Raw genomic sequence first — 13,907 nt, 5'->3', positions numbered from 1 at the left:
GCATCACAATTCAAATCAATAAATGTATGAAACTCACATAAACGCTGCAGCCTTCATGCAAAAAATTGTATAAATATGTATGGACTCTGTTTCAAGCAGTACCTATGGCAGTTGCTGCAGCATTAAGTCTCTGCACGTACGCATGGCAAGTTGTGCAGTTTCACGGGTCAGGTGACATCAGATTCTGATTATATGACGTGGGATTTGATTGTTCGGCAAGAGGATTCTGTCGGGATTCCATGAAAGTGTGTTGCCTCGCGAAATCACATGATCGAACATCCATACCTCTCCCGTTATGGGGGTGTATGCGTGTGTTTTTTTTAGTTTGAGGGGTTATTTGGTGTTTAATGAACATTGTTGTATTAGCACTCTAGAAATCCAACAATAGAAATGCTTAACTTGACATACATGTATTATGTTTATCATTCTAACCTTAATTATCGAAAATGATAAATTTTGAAATAAGAATTTTTAAATATAATAAATAGTAGATATAGTTTGAGACGGGTTCACATATTCGAGTCAACCATGTTCATATTTACAACAATAAGTAATATTTTTTTACATAAAAAGTAATATTTTTCACGAATAACCTAAAGAAGAGATCCGTCTCACACAAAATTGACTCGTAAGATAATGTCACAAATTTTTTGTGCAAACTAAATCCCTCCAACTTATTTGCTATACCTTTTCCTTTGTAATAGGTGATTGCCAGTTCATCTATTTTTATCTACATTCGATTATTTCAAGTTCTCCACTGTGACATATATTTGTAAAAACAATAACAGTTATATAAAAATTTAAAATATATTTTTATTTAGATAGAAAAAAATCTTTAATGAGAAGTTTTTTTTCTCTGAAAAATATAGTTTTATAAATATTATTATATTTAAATTGAGATTTTGGGAAAAAAATAAAAGAGAGAATCTGATCAAAATGGCAACGACATAATGAAGACCTCTCATCTCTAATTACACAGCGCCACCACCAAATGGGTGCTCTTCGACTCCCTTCACTCAATTCATTCTCCTCGGCCGCCGCGGCGGTGATTCCTCGCTGTCACCCCTGCCGTCGGATACGCCTGCCACTCCGTCGCATCACCGCGTCGAATTTCTCCTCCCAAAGAAGCACCGCTCAGAAAGAACTCGCGACTCCTTCCGAAGTCAAAGATGACTCGCAGAAGCCCAAACTTCAGCAGGAAAAGGAGCGGGTTATTACCCCTCGCTCGCAGGACTTCAATGCTTGGTATTTGGACATAATTGCTAATGCGGAGCTAGCTGATTATGGCCCTGTCCGTGGCACCATGGTTATTCGCCCCTACGGTTACGCCATCTGGGAGGCGATTCAGGTTTGATTTTTCATATTGAGGCTTCATAAGTGAAAAATTTTGATCTTTTGCTAATTGGCGTGTTTTGATGGATGCAGGAGTATTTGAATGTGAAGTTTAAGGAGACTGGTCATAGTAATATGTATTTCCCCCAGGTGAGGTTCATACTTCTTCCATCATTAAACTCGAGTATTTGATGCGGTTTTAGTTAGTATCTGGAATTTTTTGTGGTTTCTTGTGGCATGGAATCAACTAGCCTCCTTCTTTGTTGGTGAATGATGGGCATTTTCTTCTTGTTAGCGGTGTCACATTTGAAGTTATTCACGTTAGGCTACTGAATTTATTGGTTTGGATAAGTGTTAGACTGTTAGCTACAGTGTTTTGGTTGAACTAAGTTGTATCACATACATAATTTAAGGCTATACGTTTTTTAGCTCTTGAGAAGCGATTGGATGGCTTTCTTGACTCATTACAGGGGCTTGAGCCTATGAGTCATTGCTTTTGCTGCAACATATGTGAAAGAAGACATCTTTTGTTAAATTAAGTGGTTACTGTGACAAGGATTTTCTCTGTTCTGATGTTTTACGAGATTTATGATGGTGAAGTGGTGACCATGATTATTGCAGTTTATACCATATTCATTCATTGAGAAAGAAGCTAGCCATGTTGAAGGTTTTAGTCCAGAATTAGCTCTTGTTACAATTGGAGGAGGAAAGGAGCTAGAAGAAAAGCTTGTGGTATATAGACTTGTTACCCTCTTTTTCCTTGCATTTTTCGCATTTGGTTTTTTTGAAAATTAATCAATATTCTTGGCAAATGCTGGTGTGAACCTGAGTTTACTTTTTGATTTTTCCCTTGTTGAGGTTATGGCAGGTTCGACCTACTAGTGAAACAATTGTAAACCACATGTTCACTCAATGGATCCATAGTTACCGTGATCTTCCACTTATGATCAATCAGGTAGTGCCTCGTGTTCCATTTCTTTATTCATTTTTAACATGTAGGAATATCACTTGTTGATTTTTATGTCACATGTTTAATATGTTGCAGTGGGTGAATGTGACAAGGTGGGAGATGCGTACTAAACCATTTGTCAGAACTCTTGAATTTCTTTGGCAGGAAGGTCACACAGCTCATGCCACTCCAGAAGAGGCAGAAAAGGAGGTTAATTCTTTTTGTTCAAAGAAATTTTCATATAGCTCAAACTCTTTGCACTTTCATTTAACCAACTCATCTACTGAACTGCAGGCGTTACAAATGATTGACGTATATATCAAATTCGCTTATGAGGAAGCTGCAATACCAGTTATTGCAGGTCGTAAATCAAAGATGGAGACATTTGCAGGTGCTTCAAAGACCTATACCATTGAAGCAATGATGGGAGATCGGAAGGCTCTGCAGGCAGGAACAAGTCACAACCTTGGGCAGAATTTTTCTCGTGCATTTGGAACACAGGTCAGTGGCATTTACTGTTAAGAACTTTAAACTCGTGACCTTTCTCAATATGTGTGCAGGCTAACAACGTGTTAATAAGTTTATTGATCTAATAAACTGTGTACCTGTACAGTTCACTGATGAGAATGGACAAAGGCAACATGTATGGCAGACATCATGGGCAATTAGCACCAGGTTTGTTGGTGGTATAATTATGACACATGGAGATGACATTGGCTTGATGCTTCCTCCAAATCTAGCACCTGTGCAGGTACATTTGAAGGACTTCGCTGATATCTCTTCTAAGACTGAATACATTTGTGCCAGTACCCCAGTACTGCTAAAATTAATGTTTGAACAAAATTTATTACAATGTGATGAACCTTTTGCATTTGTATTTGTGATATAGACACCCAATTAATGGTGTTCTGCACATACTAATAGAGAGTTTCAAAAAAATTTTAATAATGTGTACTTTTAGGTTATGATAGTTCCAATCTGGAAGAAGCCCGATGAGAAAGCAGGAGTTTTAAATGCTGCCTCATCTGTGAGAGAAATTCTTCAAGCTGCCGGAATCAAGGTTAAAGTTGATGACTCGGAGCAGAGAACACCTGGGTGGAAGTTCAACTTTTGGGAAATGAAGGTAAGTTCCACCGAGTTATATCATGTTGTTTCATTCTATAATACTACATTATAGTGGTATATATGAGACTCTGTTAAGGCTCTTTTACTTTCATTAGGGGGTACCTCTGAGGATTGAAATTGGTCCTCGAGATGTTTTGAGTGGGAGTGTGGTTGTTTCTAGAAGAGATATTCCTGGAAAACAAGGAAAAGAATTCGGTATATCCATGGAATCTTCAACTTTGGTGGCTTATGTAAAAGGCAAGTTGGATGAGGTTCAATCCTCACTTCTAGAACGAGCAACATCATTCCGAGATAGGTGAGTGAGCAAATTTTTTACGGTCTAGTATCTCCTGGAAAAAGAAATCGTCAAGGCAAAGAAACACCTAGTCTGTTTGATTATACCTGATTGATATTATACTGCAGTAATAATAAAATCTTGCTGCATTTACATAATATTGCAAAGTTTGACTTAATAGAGGGAAAAAGGCCAACACCGATCATATGTTAACCATTAACGCTCTAGAAGCTCAGAACATTCGCTCAAATTTTGGGTACATCACGATGATACTATTGTTGCTTGCTTCTAACCAAAAGAATTTCATTTCTAGCAACATTATCGACGTGGTTTCTTACAACGAACTGAAAGAGGCAATAGCTCAAGGAAAATGGGCAAGGGGCCCTTGGTCAGCCAGGTACTTTAGCACCACTATCTAAAATTATATGCCTCATAACACAAGATGCATTTAATTCACTTGTAACTCTGGCGCATTCAATGTGAGACTATCTTTATTACTTTATTTGTGTTACAGCGACAAAGATGAGCAAAAGGTGAAAGAAGAAACGGGGGCGACTATTAGATGTTTCCCTTTTGAACAGCCTACGGGAGCCAAGAAATGCTTGATGACTGGCAATCCAGCAGATGAAGTTGCAATTTTCGCCAAATCTTATTAGTCCCAAGCACGAATCCGTTTCTGCAATTCAAATCGCCATGTTTTGGGATTTTCAAGATCAACTGTCTGCCCGCAAGTCGCATTTCTTCTCTACATATTATTCTGGGCGACATCGTTTTTTTCTTGATAAAAAAAACTGTAAAATTTTGTGTTCTTAGTAGTTTCAGAAACAGCCACACTCTTTCTTTAGGTACATTATTAAAGGGTGATCACAGATATTGCACATTGGAATCTGCACTGTTTTTGTTCAGTGCGTTATTATCGAATATTTCTCCAAAATGGCTTTCATATTTTGTCGGCCATCTTTGCAATATATATATATATATATATATATATGTGTGTGTATATATATATATATATATATACATATATATATATATATATATTCAAAAATTGTACAAGGTTTGCGAGATAGTTTTTGTAAACTTTATACAATATTTGATATATATTTCTTGAATGAAACACTATGGGATATTCTGCATGTATGCCCTGGATCCGGTTCCGCAACATGTTAACAATGTAAAATAATATCAAAAAATAAATCAACTAGACTTATTAAATCCACATAAATACGAAATTATCAAAGTCTGAGAAATTGTCAAAGTCTGAAAATGAATTTAATGATACATGAGATTTCTGAAGGAACATCAAAGTCCAAGCCCGACATTGTCATGTGAGCTTTATTAAAATAAATCAGTTGCTTCATCTCACAAGCAAGTCCACATACTCAATATATGTTTTTATTATAATAATGCATTGACTTTGTTTCACTGTATGTATACATATATATATATATATATATGTGTGTGTGTGTGTGTGTTATACATACACATTTGTTTTGTCTATTTTAAATAATTCTTGCTCAATAAAAAAAAAACATAGATATCTAGATGTTACCTTATTTTATTTTAGAAGAAAGATGTGACACTACTCATTTGAAAAAATTTGAAAACTTTAAAGTATTCACTTCCTTTTATTGTGTGTCACAATTCCTTAATATCCTGTATCATTTGATAGTATTCCCCAGACAGGAAAAATTAAAGAACCTGTATATTTTAGTGTGTCTGGATCGTTTAAATCGAACGATGGAGATCGAATCCCGTAAGTTTTACAAGAACTCAGGTAGATTGCACTTGATTCCATCGAATGAATCCATGGTCAAACTATGGGGAAAGAAAATTGAACAAGAAAACAGAGATTGGCCCTATTTTTTCTCTGTAAATCACAAGTTGTACATTTTGACTATTTGAAAGAGTTGTACAGTTTGACTTTTGTTGTGTCTGCGGTGGGGACCCACTGATTCGAGAGCATAACTTTGGAGTGGAGGCTTGGGGGAGGAGGGGCGGGTAGGGTTCTCTATTCGTAGAACAAAAGCAAAACGCGTCCCAAGGGAAAAAAGAAAAAGCAAATGCTTGCCTTTAGTATATAGTATAGTATTCTTTATGTCATCCCTCTTATTTAATTATTCGAGATAGTTTAATTATCGATGTCGAATTTGAGACGAGATCTATGATTCGAGACGATTATATAAGTGTATTTTACTTCGAGAATCGAAATAATATGCGAGATATTATCATCATAAGCTTATGTTGGGTCTATTCATAATTTGGTGTATCGTTTTTTTTTTTAAATATTTTGTGGGTTTTATGTGTGAAGTTTTCAATTTTGATAAAATAAACATGTTTTTTAGTATAAAAATGTGAATGCACGTACGTAATGGAGTATCGATCATAATTATCTAGCGAGTGGATCTCATGTGAGACCGTCTCATGGATCATAATCTATGAGACGGGTCAACTCTTCCCATATTCACAATAAAAAGTTATATTATAAGCATAAAAAGTAAGACTTTTTCATGGGTGACTCAAATAAGAGATCTGTCTCACAAATACGACCCGTGAAACCGTCTCACACAAATTTTTGTCTTATCTAGCTTTGTTTTGTGAGTTTGTCCCACCTAATCTTGTTATTTATTCAGTTAAAACGTAATTAATTATTAACAAAATAAAGTAATCAAAATTAATTAATAACTAACTAATAGAATTTAAAAAAATGGAAAATTAATAATGCAACTAAAAACTAATTTGTGTTGCAAAAATTTAATAAATGGACATATCTATATTTATTAGGAGTAGGTCTCATGTGAGACCGTCTCACGGATCTTAATCCGTGAGACGGGTCAACCCTACCCATATTCACAATAAAAAGTAATACTATTAGCATAAAAAGTAATACTTATTCATGGATGACCCAAATAAGAGATCCGTCTCACAAATATGACCCGTGAGACCGTCTCACACAAGTTTTTGCCATTTATTAGACGGGTTGATCTGAACCATATTTATCATGAAAAATAATTTTCTTTCCATAAAAAATAATATTTCACGAACTATACAGTTTTTAAAATTTTGAAAAGAGATATATCATTAGGTCAAGAGATGTATGAGCTTGATGATTTTTCGTAAGTGTGTACTGATATTCTTGCCATTGCATTTTATTCTCTCTTTGTTTGGATTTTATTTAAAGAAAAAGAAAACAAAGGATCTTCGGTTTGTGTGTAGTTGAAGGAAAGAAGGGTATCTTGAAATAACTTTTTTTTTATATAAAAAAGGCCATAAATTTTAATTAATTCATGCACACTATCCATTCATATGGATAAAAATTATAATTAATTTGCCTTGATAATCTTATGAAGCAATTAACCATGAATTAAATTAAATAATTTATCTTATATTTTTTAATGTAAATGTAAAGATAAGGATAAAGCAATATTTAGTCATATAAATTAGATAGCAGTTATAAGTGGGTAAAAAAATATTCCAAATTAGATTTTAATTAATGATAAATTTTTATATTAAATGAAAGAAGGGGATTTTTGTTTCTTTACGTAACATAATCAAAGTAATCGCATTATAAGATAGATGTGGTTGATAATGTGACAATATTATATTCTCAAATTTCATATGATATCTTGGACTTGGTACTTTATTTTATTACGAATATATCTTACTCTACTACGAAAAAATCAAAAACTATTATGGGACAATCTCATGGTGAGATCCAGGGTCGAAGAAGGCGGAGGGTGATCATTAGAGCCATGAGGTTGCACGGACAATGAGCGACTCCTGACAGGCTTCTAGGCGAAGGGAGCATTAATGAACCTATCTTACACCGGAGGAGAGGGATTTAAAAAATGTTCATGTATGAGACTTTGTAGTTGATGAATCCTTAAAAAATTTGATAGGTACTACACATATCGAGAATGTGCATCTTCATTTCGGGAGCTCATCACATAAGAACTCAAAAGTTAAGCGTGCTTGACTTGGGGTAATTCTGAGATTGATGACCCCCTGAAAAATTTCCTAAGGTGCGTATGAGTGAGGACATAAGCACGCTGAAAAGACTCGTCTTGATATAATAGGGATAGTCGTCGAATCCGATACGTTAAAAGTTTGAATCATAGCCGACCTCTCCTAGTACGGTATGGTTCGGGGATGAACCAAGCGGAAGATGGTGGGCATGTGCGAAGAAGACATGAGGTAATCGCTGGTGACATGAGGTTGTACGGACAATGAGCGGCTCTTGATAGACTTCTAGGTGAAGAGAATATGAATGAACCGATTTTACATCGGAAGGAGAAGGATTCCAAAACTGTTTAGGTATAAGACTGTGCAGCTGATGAGTGCTTAAAAAATTTGATATATACTTTCATATCAAGAAGGTGCATATTCTATTTTGGAACTCATCACATAAGAACTCCAAAGTTAAGCGTGCTTGACTTGGGCAATTATGGGATTGATGACCCCCTTGAAAGTTTCCTAGGGTGCATGTGAGTGAGAACATAAGCATGCTGAAAAACTCGTTTTGATACAGTGGAGACAGTCGTCGAATCAGGGGCATTATAGTTGATATCAGAGCCGACCTCTCATAGTATGGTATGGTTCAGGAACGAACCAAGCAAAAGCTCGTGGTCATGCGAGGCCTGGGGCCGAAGAGGGCGGGGGGTGATCGTTGGTGCCATGAGGTTGCACGAAAAATGACGACTCTTGGTAGACTTCTAGACAAAAGAAACATGAATGAACCGATCTTACACCGGAAGAAGAGAGATTCCAAAACTATTCAGGTATGGACCATGCAACTGATATTTGCTTAAAAAATTTGATAAGTACTCTCATATCAAGAAGGTTCATCTTCTTTTCAGGAACTCATCACATAAGAATTTCAAAGTTAAGCGTACTCGACTTGGGGCAATTCTGTAATGAGTGAACCCCTGAGAAGTTTTCTAGAGTACGTGTGAGTGAGTACATAAGCATGCTGAAAAGATTCGTCTTGGTACATTTAGCGAATTCATCGAATCCAGGGCGTTATACTCAAAGAACAATTTTATAGAGCAGATCTCTTACAAGACCCAACCTATTAAAAATATTATTTTTTATACCAAAATTATTAATTTTTACTCTAAATATGAACCGAGTCTATATGTCTATAGATAGAATGTATGTCCTCATAGGACCAACTACTATTCAACCTGCAAATGAATCTAAATTACGCCAGAATCGTGGTCAATTGGTTCCAAGGATATTGTACATCAGAAAAGAAAGATACAAGAGAAAGAAAATTAGAAAGCTCTAGAAGAAGCAATCTTTGGTGATATAGTAAGATAAATCAATGAACCAAACTTAGATAATATTATTCCTGAAGAATCAAATTCTCATGAAAATAATGAGATTTCAACAAATTATATATAATCTTAAAAATTGTGGGATCGAAATAACACAATTGTTGACAATATTTTTATCATAAATGTCGCCCTTGACATCATACTTAATGAAAACTTGAAATACAATCTGTTAAGGATTGACAAAGATATGATTGGCCAAAATGGAAGAATTCCATTCATACTGAATTATACTCACTAGAAAGACATAAAGTGTTTGGACCTGTAGTACGAACATCTGAAAATGTAATCCTAATAGGATGCAGATGTGTTTTTGTACGAAAAATGAATGAAAATGGTGAAATTGTAAGATACAAAGCTCGACTCTTAGCCCAAGGTTTTATCCAGAGACCTGAAATTGACTATGAGGAAACATATTCACTTATGATGGATGCCACTACTTTTCGATTCCTAATTAGTTTAACAGTATCAGAAAGTCTTAGTGAATATCTGTTAAAAGAATAATACACAAATAATGCTATTTGTCCATGCACTTTCATAAAAAGAACAAATGAGGGTTTTGTAATTGTGACAGTATATGTTAATGATCTAAATCTTTTTGCCACTCCAGAAGAGCTTACTAAAACTGCCAATTACTTGAAAAATGAGTTTGAGATGAAAGATTTAAGAAATAAATTTTTTTGTCTTGGATTGCAAATTGAACTTTTACAAGAGGGAATATTTGTTCATCAATCATCATATACAAAATAAAAAATAAAAAATTAAAGCACTTTTACATAGACAAGGCACACCCATTAGCATCAGCAATGTTTGTTCGATCACTTGATGCTAACAAAGATTTTTTTCGACCATTTGTAAATGGAGAAAAAATCGTTGATCTACAAGTACCATATCTAAGTGTGATTGAGGCATTGTCATATCTCGCAATTGTACTCGTCCAAATATATCTTAATCTTTTAGCGAGATATAACTCTTGTCCAATCCGAAGATATTAGAATGGTGTAAACCACATATGTTGTTACCTTCGTGGTACAAATGATATGAGATTATTTTATTCGAAAAAATCAAAGTCTTCTTTAGTGGGATATGCAGATGCATGATATCTTTTTGATCCTCATAAAGATAAATCCCAGACAGATTATGTGTTTACACGAGGAGACACTGTTATATCATGGAATTCGGTGAAGCAATCCTTAATAGTGACGTCTTCAAATCACTCTGAGATCATTGTAATACATGAAGCAATTCGAAAGTGTGCGTGGTTGAGATACATGGCACAACATATTCAAGAATCGTGTGGGTTGCCAACAGCCAAAGATAGCATAACAATAATATTCGAAGATAATGCTGCTTGTGTTGCACAATTAAAATGAAGCTATCAAAAGAGATATAACAAAACTTATTTCACTAAAGTTCTTCTATACACATGAGCTTCAAGAAAATGGTGATATTGATGTCCATCAAATTCGCTCAAGTGATAATGTATCTGACTTATTAACAAAGACATTGCCAAACTTCAACATTCAAGATATTGGTGCACTAGATAGAGATGCATCATTTAAAGAATCTTAGATGATTGAGATCTGGAGGACTAGGTTTTACTGACAATGTTTTAAAGAGCCAGAATTTGAGCGCCACAACTCTTAGAAATAATTTGTCGAGTCGATAATAATCTAAAAAGGAGCGTTATAGATAAAGAATCATAAATGATTATTGATAAACGAAGATTAATTTTATTGGTATTTTCGGTTATATATAAAATATAAGTAGCATCTAAAAATCCGAGCCACACATTTTCAATCTGCAATTGGATCATCACCGATGCATCACAACTTATCACCTTATCGACATTACTGCCAATCCTCTGCTCTTATTTAATTCCACTGCTCTTACCATCGCCAACAGTGCATATACAAAAGTCTAGTATTTGGACAAAAAAGTTTATTAAACACCTCATTATAATTAATGGGAAGATTGCTCGATTGTAATGAATAATAAATTAATATATATAGATAACATAATTATATATATATAATTTTTAATTATTTGTAGAATTTTAGTAAAATTTTAAATAAAACAAAAATATCCGATCATTAGAAATCTTATTACTGACATATGACTTGTTAGTATTGTATGTGAAATCTAATATTGTTGGGATTTTTTTTAAGGTAAAAACTTGTGTGAGACGGTCTCACGGATCGTATTTGTGAGACGAATCTATTATTTGAGTCATCCATAAAAAAATATTTCTTTTTATTTTGAATATTGATAGGGTTGACCGTCTCACAAATTAAAATCCGTGAGACGATCTCACATGAGATTCACTCTTCTTTTAATTATCAAATACCATATTTGAGCTTGCATTTTGTTATATTCTATTTTTTTATGTATATATATAAAAATAATGTTATTATAATATGATTATTTTAGAGAAAAGTTCTTTTAAAATTAAAAATACTTATTAGGAGGAATACTGTAAGGCCCGAGAATTGGATTACCGTAATCTGAGATTAATCTGGGATGATTTCTTGATTAATTGAGATGATTATAAACAGAACGGATTAGACCGGGAAAATAAGGGGAAAAAGATGTAAATATATGTGCAAGGAGATGTGCTTGCGCACATGCGCGACGAGATGCGCGAATATGCGCGGAGTAGGCAGAAAGGTTGGCGCATATGCTCGGCAGAAGGCGCGCATATGCGCGAGTTGATGTATGCGGAGACAGTAGGTCTCGCGCATATGCGCGATGTCAGTGCGCGCATATGCGCGTGTAGTCCAGTAGCCTAAGGAAGTGCTCGGCGCATCTGCGCGACGTGAACGGCGCACATGCGCGAGCATGGCAGAACAATTGGCGCACATGCGCGGACTAGAGGCGCGCATATGCGCGGAAGCTGCCGAGACACACGCGCTGAGAGATTGTGTCTCGCGCATATGCGCGACCACCATACACAAACGAATTCTTCAGAAATCAGAAACAAAAGAATCGAGAAAAGTTTCTGAAAAAGGGTTGAAAATCCTTACGCCTTTTGTGAGAAATCCGCCCGTCCGATTTTGAATCCGACTTCGGTACTGAGTTCCTATCGACGTAGGCTACAACTGGACGTAAGTTTTGCTACGTTTTGATATGATTTAAAACTATGGTATTGTCAGAATCTGATATGATTTATATATGATGTTCTTGTCATGTTAGACATCGTATAATCGAAACCGGATTGAGGAACAAATACCATATAAAATTGTTATGATTTTTAGAGTTGACTTAATTGAGAATTGATATCATGATTGGAGTATTATCGAGTATGAGGTGGTAGGAATGATATCTGACTGATACGGTAGGGCTGGATATATTGGAATTATGATGTTATGCCGTTGAAACAGAATTTGATTGAATTCTGATTATATCCAGTATTGATTGAGTGGTGTATTGATATCGTACCCTCGATATTGTTATTGTCAGATTGAGTATTGACAGGCTTTGAGTTCGAGACTTCGACAGGGTCAGAATATCAAAAAGAAAGGTATAAATTAATGTTGAGTTGAGATTACACAACTCGAGTGAGGTTTGACTCGAGTTTCCCTAAATCACATACTTACTTTATTACGTTGATATTTGTAAGGGCACCCACAATGGGGTGTTAAATGGGTGTTATAACACCCATTTAACACCCCTCTCCAATGTGAGTGGGCGTTATAACGCCCACTCACAGGAGAGAGGGCATGGGGCGTTCATCTGTATGAACGCCGATGAACGCCCCATGTGGCAGTTTATTTTTTAAAAAAAATTCCACACTTAACGACGGTTTTATAAAATCCGTCGCTACTAGCGACGGATTTATAGAAACCGTCGCCGATCTGACGGGCCCCACGTGTTTTGAATTATCTATGGACGACCAAAAAAATGGACATTTAGCGACGGGTTTTTTTAAATCGTCGCTAAATCGTCGCTTTTTGCGACGGATTTTAAATAACCGTCGCTAAACGTTGTTACATATATAAAAACAACTTATTATTAATATAAAATAATAATAATTTTAATTTCTTAAAAAATTTGAAATTGAATTTATTTAATGTAAAATAAGAGTGAGATGAATGAGTGGACAGCGGGACCCACAAGTAATGAGTGTGAATGTTAAAATGAATGTGGGAGAATAGATGTGTTAATGTAATGTGTATGTGGCATGTGGACCTCACGATTTTTGATGAGGTGGTGGGTGTTATAACACCCACCAATGCGGATGCCCTAATTGATGAGATTGATGTTTGTAGTCTATTGATTTATAGCCATTGCATGTATTGACTACTGAGTCGTTGAGTCTATAGGCTGATTCGCCTAGTCACCAGCTGATTCGTTTGGTTATTGGCCGATTCGTCTGGTTATTAGCTGATTCGTCTAGTTATTGACTGATTCGTCTAAACTTTGGCTGATTTGCTTAATTACTGGCTGATTCGTCTAGTATTGGCTGATTCGCTTAATTCTTGACTGATTCGTCAATTCTGAGGCTGTTTCGCCCAGACACTGGATATATGAATTATATCGATGCCGTGTAGGAATTGATTCATTCCTATCGACTGAGATTCAATATAATTATCAATATCCAGATATTGGGATCCCTAGGTTAGAGTTGAGTCGAGTCTGAGACGACGCGTTGTTGAGTCGAGTTGAGTGTGAGTGTGATTCATTGCTTGATATTGATTTATGTTTCTGATTCGATACATGTTATGAATGATTATTATATGCTTTTGTATATGCTTTTATATGATGCATGTATACATTGTTTATACTGGGATGTATTTCTCACCGGAGTTATCCGACTGTTGTCTTGTTTTGTATGTGTGCATGACAACAGGTGGGGCTAGGATCAGGGTCAAGAAGAAGATGAGAGAAGACAGTT

The 13,907-nt window shown here is 35.4% G+C and overlaps 1 protein-coding gene across 2 annotated transcripts; it reads left to right on the top strand.

Moving 5' to 3' along the window:
• Positions 1-936: 936 nt before the first annotated feature.
• On the top strand, positions 937-4,646 carry LOC140841043 (proline--tRNA ligase, chloroplastic/mitochondrial). 2 transcript variants are annotated; one of them, XM_073208206.1, is made up of 11 exons: positions 941-1,348; positions 1,426-1,482; positions 1,954-2,064; positions 2,201-2,287; positions 2,378-2,491; positions 2,576-2,782; positions 2,895-3,032; positions 3,243-3,404; positions 3,502-3,701; positions 3,994-4,077; positions 4,195-4,646. In XM_073208206.1, the coding sequence occupies exons 1-11, from the start codon at positions 992-994 to the stop codon at positions 4,334-4,336; spliced, it is 1,659 nt and encodes a 552-aa protein (XP_073064307.1). In that variant the 5' UTR covers positions 941-991; the 3' UTR covers positions 4,337-4,646. The 2 variants fall into 2 exon arrangements, with proteins under 2 accessions (XP_073064306.1, XP_073064307.1); XM_073208205.1 differs by having other exon boundaries at positions 937-1,348; positions 2,378-2,782.
• The last annotated feature ends 9,261 nt before the right edge of the window (positions 4,647-13,907 follow it).

The sequence above is a fragment of the Primulina eburnea genome, chromosome 9, assembly GCF_022965805.1.
Source record: "Primulina eburnea isolate SZY01 chromosome 9, ASM2296580v1, whole genome shotgun sequence".
NCBI classification, from domain to species: domain Eukaryota; kingdom Viridiplantae; phylum Streptophyta; class Magnoliopsida; order Lamiales; family Gesneriaceae; genus Primulina; species Primulina eburnea.
The sequence above is the reverse complement of the archived record's forward strand: the minus strand, read 5'-3'. Positions and strand labels throughout refer to the sequence as shown.

What these genes read in the sequence shown, in the direction of transcription:
- LOC140841043 (XM_073208205.1), top strand. Translation starts at nt 992, where the DNA reads ATGGGTGCTCTTCGACTCCCTTCACTCAATTCATTCTCCTCGGCCGCC. An exon ending in TCAACTTTTGGGAAATGAAG is followed by an intron (nt 3,405 to 3,501) that starts GTAAGTTCCACC and finishes TACTTTCATTAG; the next exon opens with GGGGTACCTCTGAGGATTGA. An exon ending in AGGGGCCCTTGGTCAGCCAG is followed by an intron (nt 4,078 to 4,194) that starts GTACTTTAGCAC and finishes TTTGTGTTACAG; the next exon opens with CGACAAAGATGAGCAAAAGG.